Source organism: Plecotus auritus, assembly GCF_963455305.1.
Source record: "Plecotus auritus genome assembly, chromosome: 6".
NCBI lineage: Eukaryota > Metazoa > Chordata > Mammalia > Chiroptera > Vespertilionidae > Plecotus > Plecotus auritus.
The window spans coordinates 165,829,724-165,857,023 of NC_137773.1; the positions used below are offsets into that span (position 1 = coordinate 165,829,724).

The window sequence follows — 27,300 nt, forward strand, 5'->3', positions numbered from 1 at the left end:
TTTGATTTTCGGTCAGGGCACATGCCTGGGTTGTGGGCTCCATCCCCAGTAGGAGGTGTGCAGAAGACAACCGATCAATGTTTCTCTTTCTCTCTTTCTCTCTCTCTCTTTCTCTCCCTCCCTTCCTCTCTCCTAAAAATAAAAAAATCAATTAAAATATTAAAAATAAATGATACGTATTTTAAAAATTCATTTGAGAATACATGGCAGACATGATGGCCCTTTACCCCTAAATACTTCACTGTGCTTTTCCTAAGAGCAAAGGCATTCTTTAAATAAACACAATACAAATATTAAAAACCAGGAAATTAACATGGATACAATACTATAATCTAATTTACGTATAATCTAATCACATTCAAAGATTTCAATGGTCATAATAATGTCCTTCATAGCAAAAAATAAAGAGAAGAAAAAAAGTTCAGTCCAGGATCCTTTATATCATGTCCCTTACAAAAGCTGCTCTCAACCTAAATGAAGATTCTTTCGTTACAGCCGGAGGTATATATTATATCCAGATGCATTCTAGCCACGCTGCCCCTGAACTTTCATTTGTGGAACCTTACAAGGCACTCATGAGTCAGGTAAGACCAGTTTTGTAGCATCCACCAAACCACCTCCGGCCCACGACTGCTCATAGGGTTATGAGTTACGCAGAGGTAATGAAAGTTACTTTCCGCACTCCAGGGCTGACAGACCAACATCCCCAGCCAGTGGCTGACCTCAGAGTTCACTGTGGCCACAACAGAGCCCAGAGCATCCAGCCATGACTGGGGGGACACAGAGAGCAGAGAAGAGCAGTGTGTCCCAGTTGGAACCTGAACAGCAACTGCCTCAGGGTAGAGCTTCTCCCAGATGGAACAGCTGCTGGGCCAGCCAGCGCCTGAGAGGACAGTGCTCCAGGTTCCAGGCTAGGCCTGCCAGCGCTGAAAACGGAGGTCCTGTCCTAAAGACGAAATCAACTGAAAGAAAATAATCTTAGCGCCCAGCCAGTGTGGTTGAGCACTGAACTATGAACCAGGTCATGGTTCGATTCCTGGTCAGGGGACATGCCCGGGTTGCGGGATCGATCCCCAGTAGGGGGCATGCAGGAGGTAGCTGATCAATGAATCTCTCTCATCATCGATGTTTCTATCTCCCTCTCCCTTCCTCTCTCTGAAATCAATAAAAATATATTTTAAAAAAGGAAATAAAATGATCTTTACAACTCGATAAAGGGAAATGTGAGGAATCTCATTCAATAGGCCCTTGCCGCTTAGCACAACAGCTGCCCAGAGCGATCAGCTGAGTCCAAAGCCCAAGCCTGCGTGCATGGCCTCAGCTGGGTTTTCTGTTGCTACAAACACCAACCTGGTCCAAAGTCCACGGTGGCGTACAGCCCCTGCAGTGCCCCACACTGCATAAGTTTCTCCATTTCGCCATCGGTGGTGAACAGAACCACATCATTACCCAGGTGGTAGTGGAAACGCTTCTGCAGGAAGCGCAGGTAGTCATAGTCACAGGAAAAGTAGCTGCCATATTCATTTTCAACCTGAAAATTAAAAAAGAAGAGGGTGAAAAAAAAGTCAGAGATCCCAATGAAGTCATTCTAATGCCAAATATATCCCCTACACTAAGTCCTCAAAATTCATTTTTTTAAAAATATATTTTTCTTGATTTCAGAGAGGAAGGGAGAGGGAGAGATAGAAACATCAATGATGAGAGAGAATCATTGATCAGCTGCCTCCTGCACGCCCCCTACTGGGGATCAGGGTCAAGCCTGCATCCCAGGCATGTGACCTCCTGATTCATAGGTCAATACTCAACCACTAAGCCACGCTGGTCAGGCTCAAAAATTCATTTTCCAAAAAGCAACTCAGCATAAAAACATACCCCGCCCAGGAATAAGAAAAAAAAAAAACAGAAATCACAATGCTAGTTTTTGGATTGTAGTGATGTTCTATACTGTTGTAGATAATCCTAATAATAAAAGGCTAATATGCAAATCGACCAAACGGCAGAACGGCCGGTCACTATGATGTGCACTAACCACCAGGGGGCAGATGCTCAATGCAGGAGCTGCCCCCTGGTGGTCAGTGTGCTCCCACAGGGAGTGCCGCTCAGTCAGTAGCCCGAAACTGGGCTCACAGATGGCAAGTGCAGCAGCAGTGGCGGGAGCGCTAAGGATGTCCTACTGACAGCTTAGGCTCATTCCCTGCCTAAGCCCTCAGTTGGACACCCCCAAGGGCTCCCGGACTGCGAGAGGATGCAGGCCCCCCAGAGTGCACAAATTTTGTGCACCGGGCCTCTAGTTGTAGATAATACTCAACTCTGCTATTGTAGTGCATAAGCAGCCATAGACACTCAATGAATGAATAGGCGTGGCTGTGTTCCAATGGACTTTTATTTACAAAAACAAGCAGCAGGCCAGTTGGCTCATGGGCCACCATCTGCAGGTCCTAGTTCTAGAGTAACTATGTCGTCCTGTAAGCTCCTTAGTGAAGCAACAAGGCACCATGGACCTTTAAAGTGGTTGATCTTGGAGGATCCAAGATGGCGGCGTAGGTAAACACCTAAACTGCTGCCTTGCACAACAATTTCAAAACTACAACTAAAAGACAAAACGTCTATCACCCAGAACCACAGGAAAGCTGGCTGAGTGGAAGTTCTACAACAAGAAGGAAAGAGAAAACAGCATTGAGAGGTGCACAAGCGCTGAAAAGCTGAGGTACGGGGGCGCGCGAATCGGGCTGGTGGCGGGCGACTGGGAGTGCTGATTCTTTCAACCCGAAGGGAGACAAGCTCCCAATTACTCCGAACTCCAGTTTCTGGGGAGACGCGGGGGACCCAAACTCCTACGGGGAGAAGCTGGACTGTCTGCCATCGGGTTGGAAAGTGAGGGAGGCTTGCTTGCAGGGCTGTGCACAGGAATAATTGTTTACTGTGCTGGGGCGCGGGACGCGGGGACGCGGGATGCGGTCGGAGAGGCAGAGCTGGCTTACTGGCAGCCATCGCTGTTTGCCACGCCCTAGCCTAGTGACGCCCTGAGACCCCGCCCTGCACAATCTACAAACCCACCCAAGCTCCAAGCAGCGGCTTTAGCATATGAATGGCCTGCCCTATCGCAGCTTAACCTAGCAAACGTGCAGCCCGGGTCAGACAGCTCCAAAACCTCCAAACCCCAAGCAAAGAGGAGAAAACTGTAGTTCTCACTGTAGCTCCTGCTGGGTGGCCTCAGACAGTAGCTGACCTGCACCCCATTGGAGATCCAGAAGCCAGTGTACCTAGTGGTCAGTGTGAGACACCAGATTTCAACTCCTCACATCCATAAGTGACACATTCAAGAGGCAGACTCAGTGAGCACCAAAGCCCCACTGAAACAAGTCCTGCACCATAAGCGTGTCTCCAGCGCAGCAGTTCTTCCATTATAGACACAGCGGGTCCTCACAGCCAATTGGCCTGGAGGTCAATTCCTCCCAGTGTACCAACAGCAATCAAGGCTTAACTACACCAAGACTTTGCACTCAGCCCACAAAGGGGTGTACCAAGAGCGTCCACCTCAGGTGATTGGGGAGGCTGAGCTACAGGCCCCTATAGGTCACCTACCACACAAAGCCACTCCATCAACACAGGGAAGTAGCAAAATGCGGAGACAAAGGAACATGTCACGAATGAAAGAAATGGAGGAAAGCAAACTACTGGACGACATAGAGTTCAGAGCCACATTTATAAGGTTACTCAAGAATCTTCTAAAAACCGCTGAGAAACTTGATGAGACCTCCAAGGAGCTTAGTGAGACCTTCAAGGACCTTAATGAGAATGCCAAAAAAATGGAAAAGGACCAGTCAGAAATTAAGCATACACTGTCTAAAATAAAGAATATACAGAAACTCAACTGTAGATCAACGTACCCCAAGAATCAAACCAAAGATCTGAAATATGAGAAAACAAACAACACCCAACCAGAAAAACAAAAAGAAAAAAGAATAAAAAAATATGAAGATAGTGTAAGGAGCCTCTGGGACAACTTTAAGTGTACCAACATCCGAATTTTGGGGTGCCAGAAGAAGACAGAGAGCAAAATATTGAAAACCTATTAGAAGAAATAATGACAGAAAACTTTCCCTACCTGGTGAAAGAAATAGACTTACAAGTTCAGGAAGCACACAGAACCCCGTACAAGAGGAATTCAAAGAGGACCACACCAAGACACATCATAATTAAAATGCCAAGGGCAAAAGACAAAGAGAGAATCTTGAAAGCAGCAAGAGAAAAACGGTTAGTTACCTACAAGGGAGCACCCATATGACTGTCAGCTGATTTCTCGGCAGAAACTATGCAGGCCAGAAGGGAGTGGCAAGAAATATTCAAAGTGATGAATAGCAAGAACCTACAACCAAGATTACTCTACCCAGCAAAGCTATCATTCAGAGTTGAAGGTCAGATAAAGAGCTTCACAGACAAGAAAAAGCTAAAGGAGTTCATCACCACCAAACCAGGATTACATGAAATGCTGAAGGGTATTCTTTAAGAAAAGGAAGAAGAAGAAAAAGGTAAAGATAAAAATTATGAACAACAAAATGACATCAAATACATACCTACCAACAAGTGAATATAAAAATCAAGTGAATAAAAAATCTGAAGAACAGAATGGACTGGTGAATATAATAGAATCAGGGACATAGAAAGGGAGTGGACTGACAATTCTCAGGGGGAAGGGGGTGAGGGGTGCTGGAAGAGATTGGACAAAAATCTTACACCTATGGATGAAGACAGTGGCGGGAGGTAAGGGCATGGGGTGGGGTGGGGAGGGGAATCAGGTGGAGGGGAGCTATGGGGGGAAAAAAAGAGGAACACCTGTAATAATCTGAACAATAAAGATTTATTAAAAAAATAAAAAATAAAGTGGTTGATCTTCCACAGCAACAAGTAAGAACAGGGCTACTAACTCATGATGACTACTCCATACACTGGATGAAGCAAAGTTGTAGATGGAAGGTCCTACCCCTTATTATTGTCACCTGGGATATTAATAGGTGTTTGTGGCTTTCCTTATTTTAGGTGTGGTCTTGGTACGAATTGAGATAAACATCCACATATGAGTCCAGTTCAGATGGTGCTGGTTTAGAGAATATTTGCACCTATGGCTGAACCATAAGGATGAGTCAAGGTCCAGGCTGGGCTTCCTGCAGCTGTCAGACAATGGTGTTGAGGGCCCAACATGCCCCCCTCACCCCCCGCGGGCAGGGATCTGAGCCTTCTGGTAGGAATCGTTTTTTGTCCTGCCTGTAGACACAGCTCCTTGGTGGCCTCTTCAGATGCTTGGGGCACTCAGAGAAAGCACCAGCTTTGCAAACTGAGTGAATAAATCCCTACGGCCCCTGGCCTGAATTAAGACAGAGAGGGAAATCAGCTTTCATACAAAATTCCACCGTGAAACACTGGCTATTGAAGCTAGCCTTTTCCTTCCTTCCTTCCTTCCTTCCTTCCTTCCTTCCTTCCTTCCTTCCTTCCTTCCTTCCTTCCCTCCCGCCCTCCCTCCTTCCTTTTTTGCTGCAAAAAACTTTATTGTTTCCATTTGGTCCAATGCATAGGAGAGGGCTTCAGGGTGGTTCAAAGACTGGCTAGTAGGGCGTGACTCAGTGGTTGAGCATCGAACCATGAACCAGGAGGTCATGGTTCAATTCGAGGTTAGGGCAGATGGCCATGTTGCAGGCTTGATCCCCTGTGTGGGGCATGCAGGAGACAGCCAATCCATGATTCTCTCTCACCATTGATATTTCTATCGCTCTCTCCCTCTCCCTTCCTCTCTGATATCAATAATATATACTTTTTTTAAAAGAAAAACAAAAATGAATGACTAGTGTTTCAGGGAGAGCCAAAAGCCAGACACCAGGGGGATGCAGAGGGGCCCCTCAAAGGCCTCTGGGCTCCAAAGGCTCCTAGTCGTGCTTGAGGGTGAGTCTCTTGAAGAGATTCTCACCCAGCCCAGCCTGGGGCCGGCCAGCCTGCGGAGGTGAGTCAGGTGTAGCCCATCTTCTTGATGAGTTTCACCCCCTCACGCCGGAAGTGGTTCTCCAGGAAGTCACAGAGATGAGGGTCTGTGCGGGTAGAACCCAGGGCCTGCAGCTCCACAAGGTCCTGGTTCAAGTTCCTCTCCAGGCCAGGGCGGCTTCCAGGACGTCCTGAGTTTTGCCCCCTCTTCCTGGGAGGCTTCAGCACGTCCTGGAAGAGAATGCGGCCACCGCGCTGGTTTTGCGTCTTCAGGAAACGCTGGGAGCCCTTGTGCTTCTTCTCCAACTCGAGAAAGAAGTGGCCCAGGCCCTGGAGCGCCACATCCTAGCGGTGGAACTAGAAGCCCAGAGAGAGGTAGGTGTGGGGGCCCGCAGATGCAGGTTGGCCAGGCGTTGACGGCAGCCTCCACCTCGGTGGAATAATTCTGACGAATTTGTGAGCTCATGGTTGTTCGGCAATAAGGAGTTAAGGTAGAAAAACAACCAGGGTGTTGGCTGGTCTCGGAGGTGGTTCTGAAGGTGGTGACTGGATAAGACCGCTAGAGAGTGGTCGGAGGCTAGAAGAAGGGGTGTCCCTGGGTCTGGGGCGTCCAAACACTGTTGAAGCAAGAGACAGATCCAGGACCGCCAAGGGCACGGTCGCCAGCTTCTTTCTTATCTAGCCCAGCCGCCTCTATTCGATTCCAGAACCACTGGGTAGGCGTGCGGTGTGTATACACGCTGGATGTGACCTCCTGGCGGCCAGGCAGAGGTCTAGAGATACACCTGGGCAGGGACGAAGGTCGCTAAACTTCCTCAAATCCTTCACAAACGGAGGCGCTTGCTGGGTGGCCTTGGCCAGGTCACTTAATCTCTTTGAAAGTCTTCATTTAAAAGAGACAGTGGACCTAGCCAGTTTGGCTCAGCGGATAGAGCGTGGGCCTGCAGACTGAAGGGTCCTGGATTCGATTTCGGTCAAGGGCACATGCCCAAGTTGTGGGCTTGATCACCAGTAGGGGGCATGCAGGAGGCAGCCATCCATGATTCTCTCTTATCATTGATGTTTCTATCTCTCTCTCCCTCTCCCTTCCTCTCTGAAATCAATAAAAATATTTAAAAAAATAAAAGAGACAGTGGCTGGAATAATTGAATGTCATTGGCAGGGCATCCAGAACAGAGTCTGGTATATAGCAGGCATTCAAAAAAGGTAATACCTCCCCCAAATGCAATTTAAATCAAAGCACCATCTGTGACATTGCCTCTCAGAGAAACAGACTTATGCAGCTCAGGCCTGCATCCCTCCTATAAATACTGTGACTGGATGGAAGCCTTCGCGCCCCGCCAGCCCATGCTCATCTCCATGGTTACCTGCACCGTTATAATCGGCCCTCCATTCTGATAGAGGAGAGGCTTCATCTTGGGCAGAATGACTCCCAACCACGTATCCACAGCTGCCAGGTAGTCTGGAACGCAAGACAGGTTTAACACCATCACGCACCTTTTAGCACCAATAGACACAACCCAGCCTTATTACTCTGGGGCTGCCAGCTGAGATCAGAATATACTGGATTCAACAACTGCCTTCTGAAATGGGGCAGCTACATGTCCCAAGAGTCAGATAAAACTTGTCTTGCAAGGAGCCGTCTCCTCAGCTGAGCTCCCTGTGGACAAGGACCGGTATGCCTGGTAGCCGCCCCTGCATCCAGGACAGAAAGCCTGGAGCATCCTGCAAGTGTGTGTTATGTGGAGAAAAGAGCGACTGAGCCCTGGCTGGTGTTTCTCAGCGTTGATCTGCAGACCGGAGGGTCAAGGGCATGTACCTGGGCTGCAGGTTTGATCCCTGGCCCCGGCTGGGGTGCTTGCGGGAGGCTACCTATCAACGTGTCTTTCTCACATCGATAGTTCTCTCTTCACTCTCTCTCTGTCTCTGTCTCTCTCTCATTCCCTCTCCCCCTCTCCCCTCTCCCATTCTCTCTAACAGTCAATGGAAAAAATATCTTCTGGCAAGGATGAACAACAACAACAAACATCAAAAAAGAAAAGAGTGACTGAAGGGTGTCACAGTAGGTTTTTTATCTTTGTACAATTAAGCTCCAGTAAATTATATATTTACATTGTCTGATGGGGATAATATAAAGTTGCCGGCCATGTTGCCGGATTAAGTGAGATAGTACATATGAAAACACTAATCATATACTAAGGGTGCAAAATGGGAGGGGAATACACTCAGAAGGAAATGTGCCCAGAGCACCACGCACTGGCCTTTTCCACAGTAACCTTAATCCGTGTTGGCTGCTTTTATGACCACCTTCATCACCACCACCACCACCACCAAGAGAAACTGAAGTTGTCGGAAGATAGAAGTGCAGTGAGTCAGGGCTTACAGCTAAAATCATATCTAGTGGTTTAAAAAGTCAAGAACAAAGACCTATCATTTACATCTGCAAATGGAGATAAAGGAATAGAGAGCATCTTAGCTACCGAGCAGTCCAGTGACACCTTTCCAGATACTGCGCCTGCCATGGGGATTAGCTAGGTGCTATCCCCAGCCCTGCAATAGTCTAAGAATGTAGGAGGAGAAAGCATTCAAGTCAGTCGGTCAACCGCAAACAGGGCCCATTGCCAATTCAAAGAGTTATCGGTTTGTCAGCAAGATCTGGTCAAGTTCAAGAAAGCCCATTTTCTACACATGCAATGTCTGGCGTTCTGCAGTGGATAACGATAAACACTTTCACTAAACTTTCAGAAGTGTCTGCGCAGAAGTCCCCCAGCCTTCAAAATACCTGATTCTCACGATGTAAGTTGTCTGCGCGTTCATAAATTCTCTCAAGGCATCTGTCACAACTTACCTGGATCAGACGAACGAAGAACAATATTTTCCTTCTCCAGGAGCCACGCAGGTAATCCTCCCTAGGGTAGGAAAGAAAAAAAGAAGCCAAGGTAAGGTCCATTTCATGAAAGGCACTCAGGGGAGACAGAAATTACTGCTAGCAGTGAGGGAAGAAAGGCTCCACGGAGAAGGGGTATTCTGAGTTGGGCTTTCTAGTCTGGAAACTTTCAGGGAAATTAGGAATTGTAACGTGGTAAAAATAAGATCACTCTTTACGAATACGAATGGTTTGAGAATCAAAGCCTTAGCTATAGATTAATTCCACTTAACTTCACAGCTAGCCTGTGAGGCTGACAGAGCCCCCGCCATTACCTGCTTTTTTCAGATGAGGAAACTGAGCTATGTGAGTGACCAGCAAGAGGAGGACCCACACCTCTGACCCTTACCTGTTCCCCTCTGCTTAGGCATCTCCTAAGGGAAAAGACACCTGTGTGGCTACAGTCACAGGCTCCATGCCATCTGGAACTAGAGACTTATTTAAACTGCTTGAACTCCCTTTCCCTTGGTCCCCGGCCTGCCAGCCCGCCTGGGTCACACACAGCAGGCAGGCAGAGCCCAGCCTAACCGCACTCACCATCTCCCACTCCGCACAGATGTAGGGTCCAGGCCTCAGGATAACCAGCAGCCCCAGCTCGTGCGCCAGCTGGATAAAATACTCCACGTCGTGCTCCTCGGAAAACTGGTACTTTCCTGGCTGGGGCTCGTGGAAGTTCCAGGGCACGTAGCTGCCAAGACACACACAGCCCCTCCCTAGAAAGAGCTCAGAAATCCAGAGGACCTACGTGAATTTCTGCAGAGCTATCAGCTCGCAGGATGCACAGACCTCTCCCTTAGGCGGCCTCTTGGGAAACAGGCCTTGTTTCGAGTTTTCACAGTGGCTACCCAAGCGAATCAAATGTGGGGGTGGGGGTGCGGGGGGGAGCACACTTTCAAGTTTATGACCCACAAAGAATGTCCATTCCTATTTACTGCTTGACTTTAAGAAAGATACAGAATTATATGAACACGAATTATTAATATGTAAAAGTTACATATACCTGTGAAAAGCTTAGGAAAAATGAAAATATATGTGCTAAAGTAGTAAGATATACATATATATATATATATATATATACTAGAGGCCCAGTGCATGAAATTCATGCACTTGTGGCGGTCCCTCAGCCCGGCCTGTGTCCTCTTGCAGTCAGGGAGCCCTCAGTGGATAGCTGACTGCCGGCTTAGTGCTGCTGTGGAGGCAGGAGAGGCTCCCACCACCGCTGCTGTGCTTGCCAGCCGTGAGCCCAGCTCAGGGCTTGTGGCTGACCGGCACTCCTCCTGCATTGAGCATCTGCCCCCTGGTGGTCAGTGTGCGTCATCCACCATATGATCAATTTGCATATTAGCCTTTTATTAGATAGGAGATATATATATATGAATATATATACATATGTGTATATATATATATATACACATATATATATTCATATATATATATTCACATATATATATTCAGAGCCACATAATGATGGGGATAGGTTCTGAGAAATGTGTCATTAGGCGATTTTGTCGTTGTGCAAACATCACAGAGTGCACTTACAAACCTGGATGGTCTAGCCCCATGGTCGGCAAACTGTGGCTCGCGAGCCACATGCGGCTCTTTGGCCCCTTGAGTGTGGCTCTTCCACAAAATACCATGGCCTGGGCAAGTCTATTTTGAACAAGTGGCGTTAGAAGAAGTTTAAATTAAAAGAAATTTCAATCGTACTGTTGATATGTGGCTCTGTTGACTAAATACGAAGCCACCCATGACCATCACAGAGGTCTCTCTGATGACCCTGGCTGTGTCCTTTTTATTTATTTATTTATTTATTTATTTTTAAATATACTTTTATTGATTTCAGAGAGGAGAGGGAGAGAGAGAGAGAAACATCAATGATGAGAGAGAATCATGGATAGGCTGCCTCCTGCATGCCCCTTGATTGGGGGTCGAGCCCGCAACCCGGGTATGTGCCCTTGACCGGAATTGAATCTGGGACCCTTCAGCCCGCAGGCCGACGCTCTATCCACTGAGCCAAACCAGCTAGGGCTGTGTCCTTCTTTTTAAATTTTTAATATTGTTATTGATTTCAGAGAGGAAGGGAGAGAGATCGAAACATCAATGATGAGAGAGGATCATTGATTGGCTGCCTCCTGCACGCCCCCTACTGGGGATCGAGCTCACAACCCAGGCACGTGTCCTGACCGGGAATTGAAACATGGCCTCCTGGTTCATAGGCCGATGCTCTACCACTGAGCCGCATGTGCTGGGCTGGCTGTGTCCTTTTTCCACCGTCCTAAGCTTTCAGGGTCCCCTGCAATAGATAGTCTTGGTTCCCTTGAACACAGGGTTGAAACTGCAGACAGACCCCAGTGGCCTTCGAACCAGAAAAACAAGTGGGGTTCCCCCTAAATTATCTGTCCCAGGAATCTGCCTCTGGGTTTTTCTCACTCTTGAGTTTTGCTAAGTTATCGGCAATTCACATCAGCAGTGCAAAAACCAGAGTGGTCAGCCACCCCAGTTCTTCCCAATTAGTCACCTTGCAACAGCATGAGGAGAGATGAGGAGAGATAGCTCGTGGGGTAATTCTATAACCCCAGGCAATAGCATGAACCCTGAAAACAGACTGGGTTTCAGGAATCTACCTAACAAGGAATATTCCCCTAAGAGCTGAGAGAAGTTATAACTACTTACAAACACCCTTATCTTCAAATCCTAGGTGGATCTCTGGCCAAAAATACGTGCTCGGGCAAATTTCAGTGTCACCAGCTGTACATGGGAATGATAATACCTTGAAGAAATGGAATCATTCATGTCAAGTGCCCTGCACATGGTGAACACTCAATCATTGACACTTCCCTTTGCCTTTTTAAGCTGATGCTCATTGTATGATTTCTGGCGATGACATTCAAGATTGGAAAAGGTGCCAAAACCGGTTTGGCTCAGTGGATAGAGCGTCGGCCTGCGGACTGAAAGGTCCCGGGTTTGATTCCGGTCAAGGGCATGTACCTTGGTTGCGGGCACATCCCCAGTGGGAGGTGTGCAGGAGGCAGCTGATCGATGTTTCTCTCTCATTGATGTTTCTAGCTCTCTATCCTTCTCCCTTCCTCTCTGTGAAATATCAATAAAATATATTAAAAAAAAAAAAAAAGATTGGAAAAGGTGATGAATTACCTAAAGAAGGGCCAATCACGCTCATGAGACGCCCCTCCCAGAACACAAGACAACACTATTTCCCATCCTGAGCAATGAAATAGCTGCGCTGAGAAACGCAGCTGTACCCTCTCCAGGTGTGGGTGTCCGGGCCCAGGTGAGAGCCCAGGGCCCTCCTACTTACATCTGGATGGCGTTCAGCCCAGCCATCTTCATCTTCAACAGCCGGTCCTTCCAGTAGAAGCGGGGCACACGGAAGTAGTGGATGCTGCCCGAGATGTAGCGGAACGGCTGCCCATCCTTGCGGAAGCAGTTGTGGTTGTAGTCGATCTCGAACGTCTTCCGGGAGGCATTCTACAGAGCAAGGGTGAGACCACGTGAGAGCCTGCACCTGCAGCGTTTTGGGGGCAGACACTCTGAGAATGGCAAGTGTCTCCCTGCCTATTTAATTTGCGTAATATGTTGATGGAGTGAATGTTTGGTTTCTGGGCTACAGAACAAACCACAGCTAAGCCAGGTAGGCACTCGGGTCACAGAATCACCAAGCAGGACCCACGTGCAGGATTCCACAGGGCTCACCTTCCAGAGTCCAGCACCGATCTGACAGTCGGTGGCTGAGATGCAGGAGTTCTATCTCCAAAGGGAAAACCCTGCTGGCGGTGACTCTTCTCTTGGCGTAGCAAAGCCCAGTATGCCAGGAATACAACACACACACACACACACACACACACACACACACAGACACGCATCCCTCCCTCCCTGTGGCTGTGACCTGCCGGAGCACCGGATGTACCTCCACAGTAATGTCACTGGGCTAAAAGCAACAGATTAGAAGTCCTGAAGCCTCATCCTAGGTGTTGCTCTAAGTTCCACCTGGGCAGGTCCCTCTCTAATGCCTCCTTTCATCCAAAATATGCAGGCTGTCACACTAAGTGAACTCTAAAGCAGTATTTCTCACATTGTGGGCTGAGACCCAGTTTGTGAGTCAGGAACTCAGGTTGGGTGATGATGGGCACCTTTTGCTAATAAGAGTAGAAAACAGAGTGTATTGCACGTAGGAAAGACAAGTATTATTTTATGAAACATTATATATGTATATATAGAATTGCATATGTACGTAGGTCTCTACGTGGTTGCAATGTAACCTGTATTTCTAGGAGTCAAATCAAATTTTGAGAAACACTTGGCACGGCTTCAGAAACAAAAAATGCTGCTATTTGAAAGGGAAGGTCTCAAAGGAGAGGCCAACAGACAGAGGGAAATACTGTCCCCTGGTGGATGAAGAAGGTAGAACAGGCCACAGGTGCCACCAGGACTAGGGCTACAAGAAACGTTGGTAAGATTCCTTGTGCATTTTTAGTCTTTCAAAGGTCACAATATGAACTTTTTAAAAAAGCTTTTTTTCACAGCAGCATCACAGTCAAAGCTTTTTTTTTTTTGGGGGGGGGGGTGGTGGTCTTGACATCATATCTGAAGTCCAACAAGGGCATCGAACACTGTGACTGTAAGATAAAACACTCCAAGTAGATTGCTTTGGGACAAATGGAAAGCTTTACTGTATGTGGATTACATCTCAATAAAGCTACCCCAAAATAAGAACACATAAATAATCATAAAATAATCACTTTAATAACAATTTATTCTTCTAGTAAACCAAGGCTTTAATTTCCATTCAAAGGCAAGATACTCCTCAAGAGACTCACAAAATACAAAAATAATTTGATATACCGGGTGCCCCAATTTTTAAAAAATATTTTTTTATTGATTTCAGAGAGGAAGGGAGAGGAAGAGAGAGATAGAAAGATCAATGATGAGAGGAAATCATTGATTGGCTGCCTCCATTGATTGGATCGAGCCTGCAACCCAGGCATGTGCTCTTGACTGGAATCAAACCCTGGACCCTTCAGTCCGCAGGCCGATGCTCTATCCACTAAGCCAAACCAGCTAGGGCCAGGTGCCCCAATTTTGAAAACATTTTCAGTGCATGAATATGGCGAAGTGTCAAATAAGGATTTCTCACAAGTTCTGTGAGTTCAAGGGTGGCCTAGGAGTTGGGAATGTTCTTTGAACAAACAAGTCTGAAGGAAGTAAGCAACTTTGGGCAGAAGTGGGGAAAAGGAAAGGGCTGTATGAAGTCCACATGTCTAGGAGAAGGGATTCAGAAAAGCCAGAGAGGAGTTGTAGAGATATTTATGTTGGTGGATGATAGAATCTGGCTTTCATCCCACACAGTAGAGCCCCATCCTGTATTTAAAACAACCTCAAAATCCAGCCCAAATAGCTCCCTACTATCCATTTAGAAATATTACCAAGTACCTACTGTGTGCTGAGTAAGCACAGACCACACAGATGTGACACAGCCTACATGCTTCCATCGAACAAGGAAGAAACCTGAGGGGTAACCGAGTGAGGCCTAGATGATAAAGATAAGACCATCACGTTGTGCACCTTAAACTTACACAATGCTATCCATCAGTTATATTTCAATAAAGCTAGAAATAAAAAATGATTTGAGCAGAAAGTTACAGCAGTACTCAATGACATGTAACCCAGGCATGGGGGGTGGGGTGGGGGAGAAGTGGCAAGGGAAAGTTTCCCAGAGGAAGGGACACCCCAAACTGGTTCTCAACCTTGGCCACACGTCAGAATCACCTGCAAAGTTTTTAAAATAGCAAAGTCAGGCCTCACACTCCAGACATTCAGATTTTAATTGATCTTAGGTGGAGCCCAGGCACTGATATTTCTTAAAACTGCCCCAGATGATGTAATGTGTAGCAGAGTTGAGAACTACTGGCCTGCCTGCCAGCCGGTGTAGCCCAATAATTGAGTGTCAACCTATGAACAAGGAGGTCACCGTTCCTGGTCAGGGCACATGCCTGGGTTGCGGGCTCCATCCCCAGTAGGGGGCATGCAGGAGGCAGCCGATCAAAGAGTCTCATCATTGATGTTTCTATCTCTCTCTTCCTCTCTGAAATCAATAAAAAAATAATTTTTTTTTAAGAGAGAACTACTGGCCCTATCTGGTTTGGCTCAGTGGAGAGCATCGGCCTGCGGACTAAAGGGTCCCAGGTTCGATTCCCAGTCAGAGCACATGCCTGGGTTCGGGCGATCCCCAGTGGGGGGTGTGCAGGAGGCGGCCAATCAGTGATTTTCTCTCATCATTGATGTTTCTCTCTCTCCCTCTCCCTTCCTCTCTGAAATCAATAAAAATATATGAGAGAGAGAGAGAGAGAGAGAGAGGAAACTACTGGCCTAAATGAAACCCTAGGATGAAGTAGAGTGACCACAGGAAAGGTGATGTAGGCAGAGGAAACTGGTGGAGAGGGCAGGCTGCAGGGAAGGGAGAGAGCTGCAGACCTCAGTACAGACGGAGCATGACAGCTGCTGAAACACAGATGGGCAGGGGCCAGATGGAATGAGCCCTGAACTCCAAGTTCCAGGGCCTGGACTTTATGCCAAGAGCTATGGAGAGCAACTTAAACACAAGAATGGTAGGATCCAATGTGTGCTTTCAAATATTCAGGACACTGGCCTTTTATTGAAGTGGCAAAACAGGAAGCAGAGACCTGGATCATGGTGGTGACAGGAAGGTGGGCAGTGGACAGCAGGGAGAACCACAGGACCAGGGGCTTGGTTACGTGTAAGACATAGGGGCTGAATTGTAGAGGCTCCACTGCCCCCAGGTGGAAATATTTGAGCATTATTATTTTTTTTTTTTTAGAGAGAGAGAGAAAGAGACTTAAGAGACATATCAACAGGAAAAAAAAAAGATTGTATGGATATTAACAGCTATGAGTTTGTAACAATACACAGTGGGGGGGAATTCACTGGTCATCTTTGGAGATCACTAGATTACTCATTACTCTGAAAAATGATCTTGGCAGAATCATGGCTGTTGTGTAGAGTGAGAACCACAACACACGTCCTCATATAGGCTTTTGCTTCTTTCCACCTGTCCCTCATTTCTGCACTCTTGAGTTACTTCTCAGACCACCTGCACCGGAGCCCCTGTTTCATGTTATGCTTCCAGAGGAACCCAAATGAAGGTGTGGCCTACACAGCAGATGCTCAGGATGTGAGTCTGTACCTGGATTTCTCATATATGTCAAACAACAGCAAGGATCCTGCAGCTGGTGCTACGTGGGTGGGGATGATGCAGTGCAAATACTAAGGCCCTCACCTGTGCTGGACTTGGAGGAGGTACAGGCAGAAGGGGAGGGGTGGCATCTGCATTAGCTCTACCCCTGGAATGGGGTATGTTACTGGTCATTGTAAGCACTGTGAGGTTGCCTGGCTTTTGTAACAGACTTGAAAGCTTTGAAGAAAGAGATTGGCTGACAGGCTCATGTAAGCCGTCCACTCAGAGCATTCTGTGAATGCCAGAGGCTTCCAAGGCAATGATTAGAGACCTACATCTCCTTCCAGAAAAGTAAGGCTCAGGACTTAATCATGGAGACACTGGTAGTGCATCTGGAGGGGTCAGAATAGAAAGCTGGATAGAGGGAAGTTTGTTGACATGGTGCATTCTCCCATGACGTGTGAGATAGCATCTTGGTAAAGCACCTTAACCCCACCCTGTGCTATGAGGATGATTCTCCAGAACCTGGACCTGATACTGGCTGCAGGAAATGAGCTGGAGATGCCAGGACTGCGTTGGCATCCTGAGAAGGTATGAGATGGCTCACAAGCCAGCATCTGACTGTACTTCCCCAGGACACTCCCTTTAATGAGGAATGCCCCAGGGAGGAGGAACCTGGCATTTCTGAGAAGCTGGTGAGTGTATTGTCCTCTGTAGGAAAACACTACAAGATGCTGTAGAAGATGCTGCCTTGGCCCTGGGATCCCTATGTTTGGGGATTATGAGATTCTGACAATCAAAGAGGGACCATTTAACCATCAGGAGCAGGTGTGTATAATGACAATGACCAGCAAGGCCAGAGTGGCAAACAGGTGTGCTGGCCAATAGCCATCTTAAGCAATGGCTCATACACCATAGCGTTCCTAGAGGGTGAGATGGCTGGACAACCAGCGAGGGAGTTGCTTGATGTGCCTAACAAGAAAAAACAAATCAAGAACTCATGAGCCAAAGGCTGGTGTCAGCTCCTGCAATGGAAAATTGATCTCTTCCCCCAGTTGCCAGCTCTGACAGCCAATTGACTGAACAAAGGGCTGGATGGATTCCCATCAGGGAGGGCCCTGCGATGCCACTCCAAGTACTATACACGCAATAGTCCCCAACCCTTCCCCAGTGGGACTTAGGGTACCTGAGTCCTAAGGAAAGTGGCACCCCCAGACCTTCTGAGGATTGTTTGGTATGGTCTGAGCTGATACTGATACCAGAGGACCGGAAATGCCATCACTCTCCCTTATCGCTCTTCAGGAGGCCCAGGGGAAGAGGGAGTCTTGGCGCAAGTCCTTCTCACAGTGGGTCCAACATGTCAGAGGACCCACCTGATGGCTATTTCACTGGTCCTGAGTGTGCCTTGGGATGGTTTTGCCTAACAACCCCCAGAGCCCTCACCATGAGTAAGAGCCACTATGAAGGACAGGGCTGAGTGGAGGTCCTGGAACTGGACACACCCTCCACTCAAGATGAATCAGAAGCAAGACCACAATTCTTCCTGAAATAGCAGATATAGTGTCCCCTCCACAAAGACTCAGGACATCCCCATCACACGCCATGCAAATGACCTGTGAGCCCCAGTGAAAAACAGATCCTGGTAGATGATGTGGCCACCTACCCTGTGGGTGCAGACAGGGTTACCAGAAACAGTCAACAGAGCCTTTGGCGTTTGGTTTGTGGCTAATGTTCTAAATTTGTCAAAACTATCAATAAAAAGGATCAAATGCAGTTTGTTTGTAAGTGAGCAGGACAGCAGTACACATTCTCTCTTGCCCCAGGGCCCTACTGACCGCCCCACCTTCTCCCAGAGACCTTGACTGTGAGGACGTTCCATAGGCTGTCCCTCTGGTCTGATATATAAATGACAACATGCTATCTGGACCTGGGAATCAGTGACAAGTCTCTGAAACTGAAGCTTAGAAAAGCAGGCAGAGTCCTAGCCAGTGTGGCTCAGGGGATAGAGTGTCGTCCTGAGGACTGAAGGGTCGCAGGTTTGATTCCCAGTCAAGGGCACGTATCTAGGTTGCAGGCTCAATCTCCGGCGGGGCACGTGCAGGAGGCAATCAATCGATGTGTCTCTCTCTCACATAGATGTTTTTCTCTTTCTCTGTCTTTCCTCTTCCCTTCCACTCTCTAAAAATCAATGGAAAAATATCCTTGGATGAGGATTAACAAACAAAGAAAAAAAATAGAAAAGCAGACAGAGATGATAGTTAGGGAGAGGCACAGAAGCAGCATCACCTAAGAGACAGCATCCAATTGGTGACTGTCCTGGTCAAGGTTAACAGGGAAAATCCACTTTATGGCTCCAAAATGACGTTTAAGGATATTAGAGAGGGGTCAGCATTCTTAATATCTGTGCACTGTGGCACCACCAACAGAAGGAGATCAAGAAATGTAAGGGAGGAATGCAGAGTCTATTCCCCCCAAATGAAAAGAATGTAAAATTTGCCCTGGCCGGTTTGGCTCAGTGGATAGAGCGTCGGCCTGCGGACTGGGGGGTCCCCGGTTCGATTCCAGCCAAGGGCACATGCTGGGGTTGTGGGCTCGATCCCCAGTGGGGGGCGTGCAGGAGGCAGCCGATGATGATTCTCTCTCATCATTGATGTTTCTCTCTCTCTCTCCCTCTCCCTTCCTCTCTGAAATCGATAAAGAATTATATATTTTTTAAAAAAATGTAAAATTTGCCCTGTGTGCAAATTCCACCCCTTCTAAATTAATTGGCACTGGGACAAAGTGCGGAAAAGCCAGTTTTATTTCACACTTGCAGGGGTGTGGTAGCATCAGTTCTTACAGTGTATGAGACCATAGAAAACATGTACAGTAAAATCAATCCCAAGCAAGGCCAAGCCCACATCTTCCCAGGGTCCCTCATGGACATCATACATATATTATTGGAGGTGAAAACAACAACACAGCAGTTTCAACAAAATACCCTCAGGCCAAATACACATTAGGGACTTAATACTGTCCAACATAACATTTTTAAGTTATTTATTGAACTTAGATTATTTCAGTAGTAAATAAGCATTAAAAACCCACCAACCATTAAACATAACACTGATATTTACACCATCAAGTAATGTGAACATTCCCCAAGTTTCCTAACCCTCGGGAATAACAATACTATATTTGCATTACTTGTGCACATTCCTCAACTAGAATGAAGAAATGAAAGGAGCTCTGTGATATCACAGGTTATGGGTCATGCCGACTATGTGAAGATGTGTCCTCAAGTCCCTCCCTGTGATGCTGGTAAGCACTTACTCAATGGATCTCCATCCCCTAAACCCTTTCAACTCACCCTACAGACCCAAAAGCCTACAGAATTCCTGACATGAACTGTTCAGCTCTAAGGTGACAGAGCCCAAAGCCTCCTAGGCTGCTAGCACCTAGGGTTGACAGGAGAGGGACTAAGGGGAGAAGATAGGGGTGGATGAGTCCTTATACACCATGGGCTTCCCAGACCCTTTAGTTCACAGAACGAAGAGAAAGATGGAATATTTCAGACGACTAGGGCACAAACTTGAATTATTTCAGATCTATGTACCTTTCACACATGAAATGTCATGGAAACACCATTACATAAGACAGGCTAGAGAAGCAAAACCTCCACAGGGAATGGTGAGAATCGATATGGATCTGGAAAATTTGTAGATGAGCTGCTACATTCTATTTTTATTCATTTCGTTTACTAATTTATGACTGTTTTATTCTGCAAAGATGTTTGTTGAGCATCCCAAGGACTGTGGGTAAAGAGTGTAAATTACAATAGAAGAGGAGGGGAAATGACAGATGGAGGAGACATGGGCCCAGTTGGGACCAGTTCCCAATCCTCTAGGACTCACAGACATTTGCAGACTTATTTCTGCCCCTTCATTTCAGAAAAAAGTGTATAGTTTTTATTTTTAAATAAAAAATTTAAATATAAAGTATTTCTCAAATGATCTTCCACAAGGTGCCAAGACCATTCAATGGGAAAAGGACAATCTCTTCAACAAATGGTGTTGGGAAAACTAGATATCCACGTGTAGAAGAATGAAGTTGGACCCTTATCTTATATCATATATGAAAGTTAACTCAAAATGGATCATAAGCTTCATGATATTAGACTTGGCAGTGATTGCTTGAGTACGACAACAAAAGCACAGGCAGCAAAAGTGAAAATAGACAAATGGGGCATCCTTAAAAACTTCTGCACATGAAGGGCAATAGAGGGGAAAGACAATCTGTGGACGAGAGAAAATAGTTGCAAATCACATATCTGGTAAGGGGTTAATATAGAGAATATAAAAAGAACTCTTACAACTCAGCAACAACAAAAAGTCAAATAACCTGATTTTAAAATGGGGAAAAGACCTAAATAGACATTTCTCCAAAGATGATATACAAATGATCGAAAACATATGAAAAGAAGCTCAATATCACTAATCATCAGAGGAATGCAAATCGAAACCATAATAAGTTATCACCTCACACTACTAACAAAAAAACAAACAATAACTAGTTCTGTGAAAATGGAGAGAAATCAGACCCTTTGTGCACTGTTGGTGGGATTATAAAATGGTTCAACTATGGAAAACAGTGTGGAGGTTCCTCAAAAAATGAAAAACCAGAACCACTATATAATCCAGCAATCTGACTGCTGGGCATTTTTCCAAAAGCATAGAAAGCAGGGTCTTGAAGAGATATTTGCACTCCCATGTCCCCAGCAGCATTATTCACAGTAGACAAAAAAACAAACAAACAAAAAAACCACAGCAGAAGCAACCCAAATGTCCACTGATTAATGGATAAACAAAATGTGATATATACATACAAAGAAATATTATTCAGCCTTAGAAAGTAGTCTTGCCACATGCTACAACATGGATGAACACTGAGGACATGATGCTAAGTGAAATAAGCCATCACAAATAAACAATGCATGATTCCACTTATATAAGGTACCCAGAGGAGTCAAATTCATCAGAATGTAAAATGGTGGTGCCCTAGCTGGCTTGGCTCAGTGGATTAAGCGTCGGCCTGTGAACTGAAAGATCTCAGGTTCTATTCTGGTCAGGGGCACATGCCTGGATTGTGGGCTCAATCCCCAGTGGGGGACTTGTAGGAGGCAGCCGATCCATGATTCTCTCTCATCATGGATGTTTCTGTCTCTCTCTCCCTCTTCCTTCCTCTCTGAAATCAATAAAAATACATATTTAAGAAAAAAAAAGAATGTAAAACGGTGGTTATTAGGAGCTGAGGGAAGGGGAAAAGAGGAGCTATTGTTTAATGGGTATAGAGTTTCAGATTTGCAAGATAAAACTCTGGAGACCTGTTTCACAACAGTGTGACTATACTTAACACTACTGAACTATACACTTAAAAATCATTAAAATGCTGAATTTTATGCTGTGTGCTTTTTACCAGGTTGGGGGAGGGGGAGTGGAGACAATTGAGATAAGCAGGAACAACTGAATTCTAACTCTTTAGACAGTAAACTGTATTTGAATCCTGTTACTCACCTGTAACAGAGACAGTTGCTTAACCCTCAGTGGAAAAAAACACTTGTATTGAGAAGTAAAAGACCTGGCTTCTAGCCCTCAAACCTCTTACTAGATAAGACAGTAGATGATATTGAAGAATTACTGTTCGTTTCCTTGGATATAATAGCATTATGTATATACCTTTCTAGAAAGGATTCATACAGAAGTATTTTTTGGGTAAAACTATATTTTCTAAGGTTTAGCTTACTATTGTCCAGCCAAAAAGAAAAACAGCACGGGGCAGGGATAAATGAGCAAGAACAGCAGAACAGTCACAGTTGTTGAAGCTGGGTGGTGAGCCCATGGAGGTTCAGGAGGTTGTTCTGTGTACTTTATGAATATTCAAAAATTTTCACAATAAAACGTTTTCAACAAAGGAAGAAAAGATGGAGGGATGTTTGGAATGGATGACAATGGGACTAATGTACCGAAGTTTTACAATAATAGGATCACACTACACGTGCCATTGTTAATTTCTTAAAAACGTTTCATTTCAACTTGCATTTACAGATTTAAAAAAATAAACTAAAATAAAATTGAATTTTCAAGCTCCACGTAAATATTTCTCTCCACCTCCTCTAGCCATAAACAAAAGAAGAAGGTGAATGGGTGAAGAACAGAGGTGCAGACGGTGCCTTGGCGAGCGACCCTCCAGGGCCCTGTCTGGGCGGTAACGGGGAAGTTTCTGCTGGGAAACTCCCACCACATCATGGGACACAAGCCAAGCATGCCTATTCCCTGGGTGGGTAAGGTGGGCCTGTTTTGTGTCTAACGGAGAGGAATCAGTCACACTGCACTGGAAGGAAGGCTTGCTGTCAACACTTTGGAAATAAGGGTGGTCTTCAGGATCCCATTATCCACCAGGCAGAGCGTGCACAGGAGAGATTAACACAGGCAGAGGACAGCAAACCCCACAAAGCACTGTGCCCAGCAGCAGGTGACACGGGACCCACTCACATCCCCCAGGTTTGTCTGCTCCATAAACTCCTGGGGCACCCGCACCCAACACAGTTCCTTCGCAAGCCCCGCTGTGCTTACAAATTAACAACACCGAGTGCCTCCATTGTGACTGTGCCACGTACAACTCACACACCAAGTCTCAGGACCCTCCCCACGAGACAGACTTGAGGTAGATATGATAATTATCCCCATGTTAGGGTGAGGGAAACCGAGGCTCAGGGAGGTCAAGTCATCTGCCCAACTGCCTGGCGGTGAGCAGCAGAGAGGGCCTCTCCAGTCAGAGCGGTGTCTGTGGTCCCCGTCGGAGAAAGACTCTCGGTCACAAAAACGTCAACGCTGAGCCCAGGTCCTCAGTCTCCTCAGAGAGGCCTTTCCTAACGGGACTGCTTATTGCTGCCCCAGGGGCAAAGGGTCTCTTAGTTCTGGTTTTCCTATGGGTCCAGTGGCCAGCAGAGATGGCCCTATGGTTCTGTGGCCAGAGTCCTCGGACAGTTCTACTAGGTCAGGCCAGGAAACTGGAAGCCGTCTGGTAGGAAGGATGGTCCCAGCACTCCACAGCCAGGGCCCTGCTGGAGCACAGGGGCCTGCCACCCCCACCCCATGCAACTTCCCCACTGGGAGAGAGAGCCTGCTTCCCACAAAAAAAAAAAAAAAGAAAGAAGACCCAAGCCTGGGGCGGGACTCCAGTTTCCTGACTCTTCCTCTAAAATAAAAAGACATCCTACACTGAACTGAAACTAGCCCCCGTAGTTACACCAGTGAAGTGAAATTAGCCTCAAGCAAACCACTTTGAAAGACCATCAGGTTCTAGGTCCTTGTTCTCTGACTTCTGGTGACTATCTAAATCCCGAACCACCAGAGAGTGAAAAGAACCCTTTCTTTGGGAGGTATTAGGTGTGGTTTCTACCCCAGAATCTCCCTGTCATGTTGCCAATGCCCTTGGCCTCAGTTTCCTCATCTCTAAATAGGGAAAAGCAGCCTGTCCCTAGTTACCTCACCCAGTTGTATAAAAGGAGGCACACACCCTCTGAGTCCCCATGCAGCACTATTACCATCACCTACCGAGGGGCTCTGTTTCCACCCCCACACACAATCCCCAAGGCCCAGGAGCAGCAGACAGTAATAGCATCACTCAAGGTCTGGAATAAGATGAGCTCTGTATTCCAGCAGGTTTTGCCAATTCTCTCAAAAGAGGGGACTCTGAGAGAACCACGGGGGAAAATAAGTTATTCTTCTCCAGCAGCCAGAGGGGCCTCCATCTCACCTGCTCTCCCAGATTACTAGCAACATGCCCCTTACCCAGAAAGCTCTGCATCAATGATTCTGGCAACTGCCTAAGTCCTAGGAGGGTTTGAAAGGCGCTCAGAGTCCCTTCCCTACGCTGCTTTCTAGAGGCATCCCTTGCAAGCAACCCCACGTTTCTTTCAGTTTATTCCCGGGAGCTCTGCAGAGAGGGAGGTCTACTCCACATCATCTGGAAAATAGATGTCTGTTCTTACGCATGTGACTTGTGACCTCACAAATGCATATAAGAAAGCAACTGGCCATCTACAGAGCTCACCTGCCAGGCAGCCCCACCACAAATCACTGTTCAAACCAGGCTGTGGCCAGGGTGTGTGGGCAGGGCCGGGCAGGAAAGGCTGGAGGGGGTAAAGCAGGCAACCGGCCCTGAAGAGGGACAGAGAATGAGGGCAAGGGTAGAGGATGAGGGCGGGGCCAGGTTCAGGGAGCCCGCCGCAGGATGAGCTCTGTGATCTCTGCTCTGCTCCCCAATCTCATGGGGATCCCATAGTAGGCCGTGCCTGGGCTGACGTATACAAACGTGGTCTGGGCCACTTGGTAGAGACCAGCAAAGAAGGGGTTCAGGAGATAGGCCGCCACATTCAAGGGGAAGATTTGTCCAGCATGTGTGTGCCCAGAAAGGATCAGGTTAATATCCGGCCGAGCCTGAAGGGCTCTCTTGGCAGCCAGGGGCTGGTGAGCCAGCAAGATGGTGGAATGGTCCGGGCTGCAGCCCCCCAGTGCCTTCTCAAGATCCATCCCGTGGCCAGAGTAGTGCAGGATGTCTGCTTCAATGTCATCCACGCCGGCCAAGCAGATCCAGTCGTCATCCTCGCCACCACCATGCTGGGCCCGGGTGGCAGAAATCTTCACGTTCTCGTTGTGCAGGGGCCTGACGTTCAGGGACTCCAGCAGCGCAAACCAGTTGCTGACATCTGACGTGTAATATTCGTGATTCCCGGTGACGAAGTAGGCGCCCAGGCGTGAATGAAGCTGGCCCAAAGGAGCGACGGCCGTCCGCAGGATTGAGGCTTCTGAATCGCAGAGGTCCCCCACGATCACCGTGACATCCGGTTCCAGCATGTTCACCATCCTCACGAACATCTCCATCTTGGTCCTGCCCACGGTGGGGCCCAAGTGAATGTCTGAGAGGAGCACGATCTTGAGGTTGTCCATGGAGGTGGGCAGCTGATGGATGGGCACCTCCACCGTCTTCACCACCGGGGGCTGGGCAGCATTCAGCAGCCCCGCTATGCTGAGCACGGCCGTCACCGCCACTGCCAGGGCCGGCCTGAGCGCCAGCTTCCTTGTCTTGTCCAGGCTGCCCACGACCCTACCACCGCGCCAGGCCAAGAGCTGGTAGGCCTGCTCCATGCCGCTGAGGGTACAGAGGAAGAAGACCATGATGATGTACGCCCCGAGGCAGGAGTAGGCGGCCAAGGAAAAGAGATAGGGCTCCTCGGCCACTAAAAAGAGCATGGTGAAGAAACTGGAGTGGGCCAGGGCCAGAAAGGCCACGACTGCCATCTTCCAAAGACGAAAACAGGCCGACTGTGAGGCTGGAGAATGGCTAAGGTTGCTGACAGTGCTCCGCCAGATGTAGAGGGAGCCAATCAGCATGAGCGAGTTGGCAAACAGGGCAAGCTGCAGGCGGAACAGCCAACGCCAGGCCCTGACCTCGAGGCTCTCAGACAGGTAGGAGCGGGAGATAATCATGGACACGAAGACAGTGCCGGCAGCCAGGGCGGCCTTCCCGCCCAGGGAGAGCTGCCTGAAGATGACCATTTTCTCAGCTCCTAAGAGGGTCCCCTGGCAGGTCTGTGCAGGTGAGCTCTGGAAGGTGAGTTCCTTAGAAAGGACAGTGGCCAAGGAGAGGGTTCCAGGTCAGGTCAGGTCCGCCTGCAACCAGGAACCCGCATCAGCTTTGTGGAATGTTAGAGCTTTCTTGTCCCCATTCAAAACCTGAAGGCCCCTTACATGGGCCCAACCTGCCTAGGATCCACACCACCAATCAGTGGCCACACTGTATCACTGCAGCACAAACACAACTTTCTTCTTTCCGGTTTTCTGAACGTTTAACGTTTTTCCACAAGGCGTATGGGATTTCTCTTACCATAAGAAAAACATTATTCTAAATCAGCGGTTCTCAAAGTGTGGTCTGCGAGACCCTCCAGGGGTCCATTTAGTTAAAACTGTTTTCATGATAGTACTAAGCCATAACTGCCCTTCCCTTTCTCATTCTCTCATGAGGGCACAGTGGAGCTTTTCAGACGCTACGTGACGTATGCTATGGCAACACTGAGTACAGGAGCAGTGATGAGACTCTGACTGTCCTCGATTAAGACGGACATGAAAGAGATTTGCAAAAGTGAAAACTAATACCACTCTTCACCCTAAATTTTGGGGAGAAACATTGTTATTTTCCCAAAAAACTAAGTTTCTTAACATGTAATAGAGTAATAAATATTTTTAATTTTAATTTCTAGGACAGTTAAAACTTTGAGAACCGCTGTTCTAAATAAATGTAAACAAGGGACCTAGCTGGTTTGGCTCAGTGGATGGAGCGTCAGCCTGCGGACTAAAGGGTCCCAGGTTCGATTCCGGCTAAGGGCGCATGCCCGGGTTGTGGGCTCTATCCCCTGACAGCAGGGGGCGTGCAGAAGGTAGCCAATCAATAATTCTCTTTCATCACTGATGTTTCTATCTCTTTACCTCTCCCTCTTCCTCTCTGAAATCAATTTTAAAAAAATATATTTTTAAAAAAGATAAATGTAAACAAGGGAATCACGGAAAGCTGCTTCGCTGGTAGCTTTCTTCAGCTCCAGGCCCAGGGAGGGACACTTAGACACGGAAGAATTCCTGGGGGGAGGCCAGCCTCCCAATGTGGGCCTTGGCATGGCAGTCGGAGGGCACCCCGCTGCTGAATGATGCTGCACAAAGATGAGCAACCATTGCTCAGGGGACTGCCCTGCCCACCAGCTCCTCTTCCATAAACGCACCTCTCTCCCTTCCCACAGCCCACCTAAACATAGAGATCTGTCTTCCCCGCACACCTCTGTCTCTGCCACTGTAACCATGGTTCTCACCGCGGCTAGCTCCTCCCGGCCTCCTGGCCAAAAAACCTGGGACACAGGAGCCACAGACCCCAGTAGACAGGGTAGCAAATACTCCATATGAGGTGACGTTTCCCAAGAGGAACTCTAAATTAAAATACGTTCAATAGGCATTTCCAAATACTTAAGATTCTTAACCTCTAGGTTTTATGGAAATGTGTGACTTTGCTCTAGACAAGTTATTCTAAGCCTTTGATCAAAGGGTATGATTTACAAGTCAATGAGCCCGAATTTCACCACTTCTGCTTAAAACGTGCCGCGGAC

General features: G+C 47.4%; 2 protein-coding genes across 2 annotated transcripts in view; both read right to left on the reverse strand.

Moving 5' to 3' along the window:
- Window positions 1-27,300, reverse strand: part of GLB1 (galactosidase beta 1) — a 66,746-nt gene that overhangs the window by 38,465 nt on the left and 981 nt on the right. The window contains exons 2-6 of the mRNA XM_080671726.1: window positions 12,216-12,385; window positions 9,437-9,587; window positions 8,822-8,882; window positions 7,341-7,435; window positions 1,351-1,531 (exon numbers count right to left, since the gene is read on the reverse strand). Of these exons, the coding sequence (XP_080527852.1) occupies window positions 1,351-1,531; window positions 7,341-7,435; window positions 8,822-8,882; window positions 9,437-9,587; window positions 12,216-12,385 (658 nt within the window). The remainder of the gene's footprint in view (window positions 1-1,350; window positions 1,532-7,340; window positions 7,436-8,821; window positions 8,883-9,436; window positions 9,588-12,215; window positions 12,386-27,300) is intronic.
- TMPPE (transmembrane protein with metallophosphoesterase domain) lies at window positions 24,365-25,708 on the reverse strand (the record flags this gene model as incomplete). Its single annotated transcript, XM_080677090.1, has 1 exon — window positions 24,365-25,708. One exon carries the CDS (start codon window positions 25,706-25,708, stop codon window positions 24,365-24,367), a length of 1,344 nt encoding a protein of 447 aa, XP_080533216.1.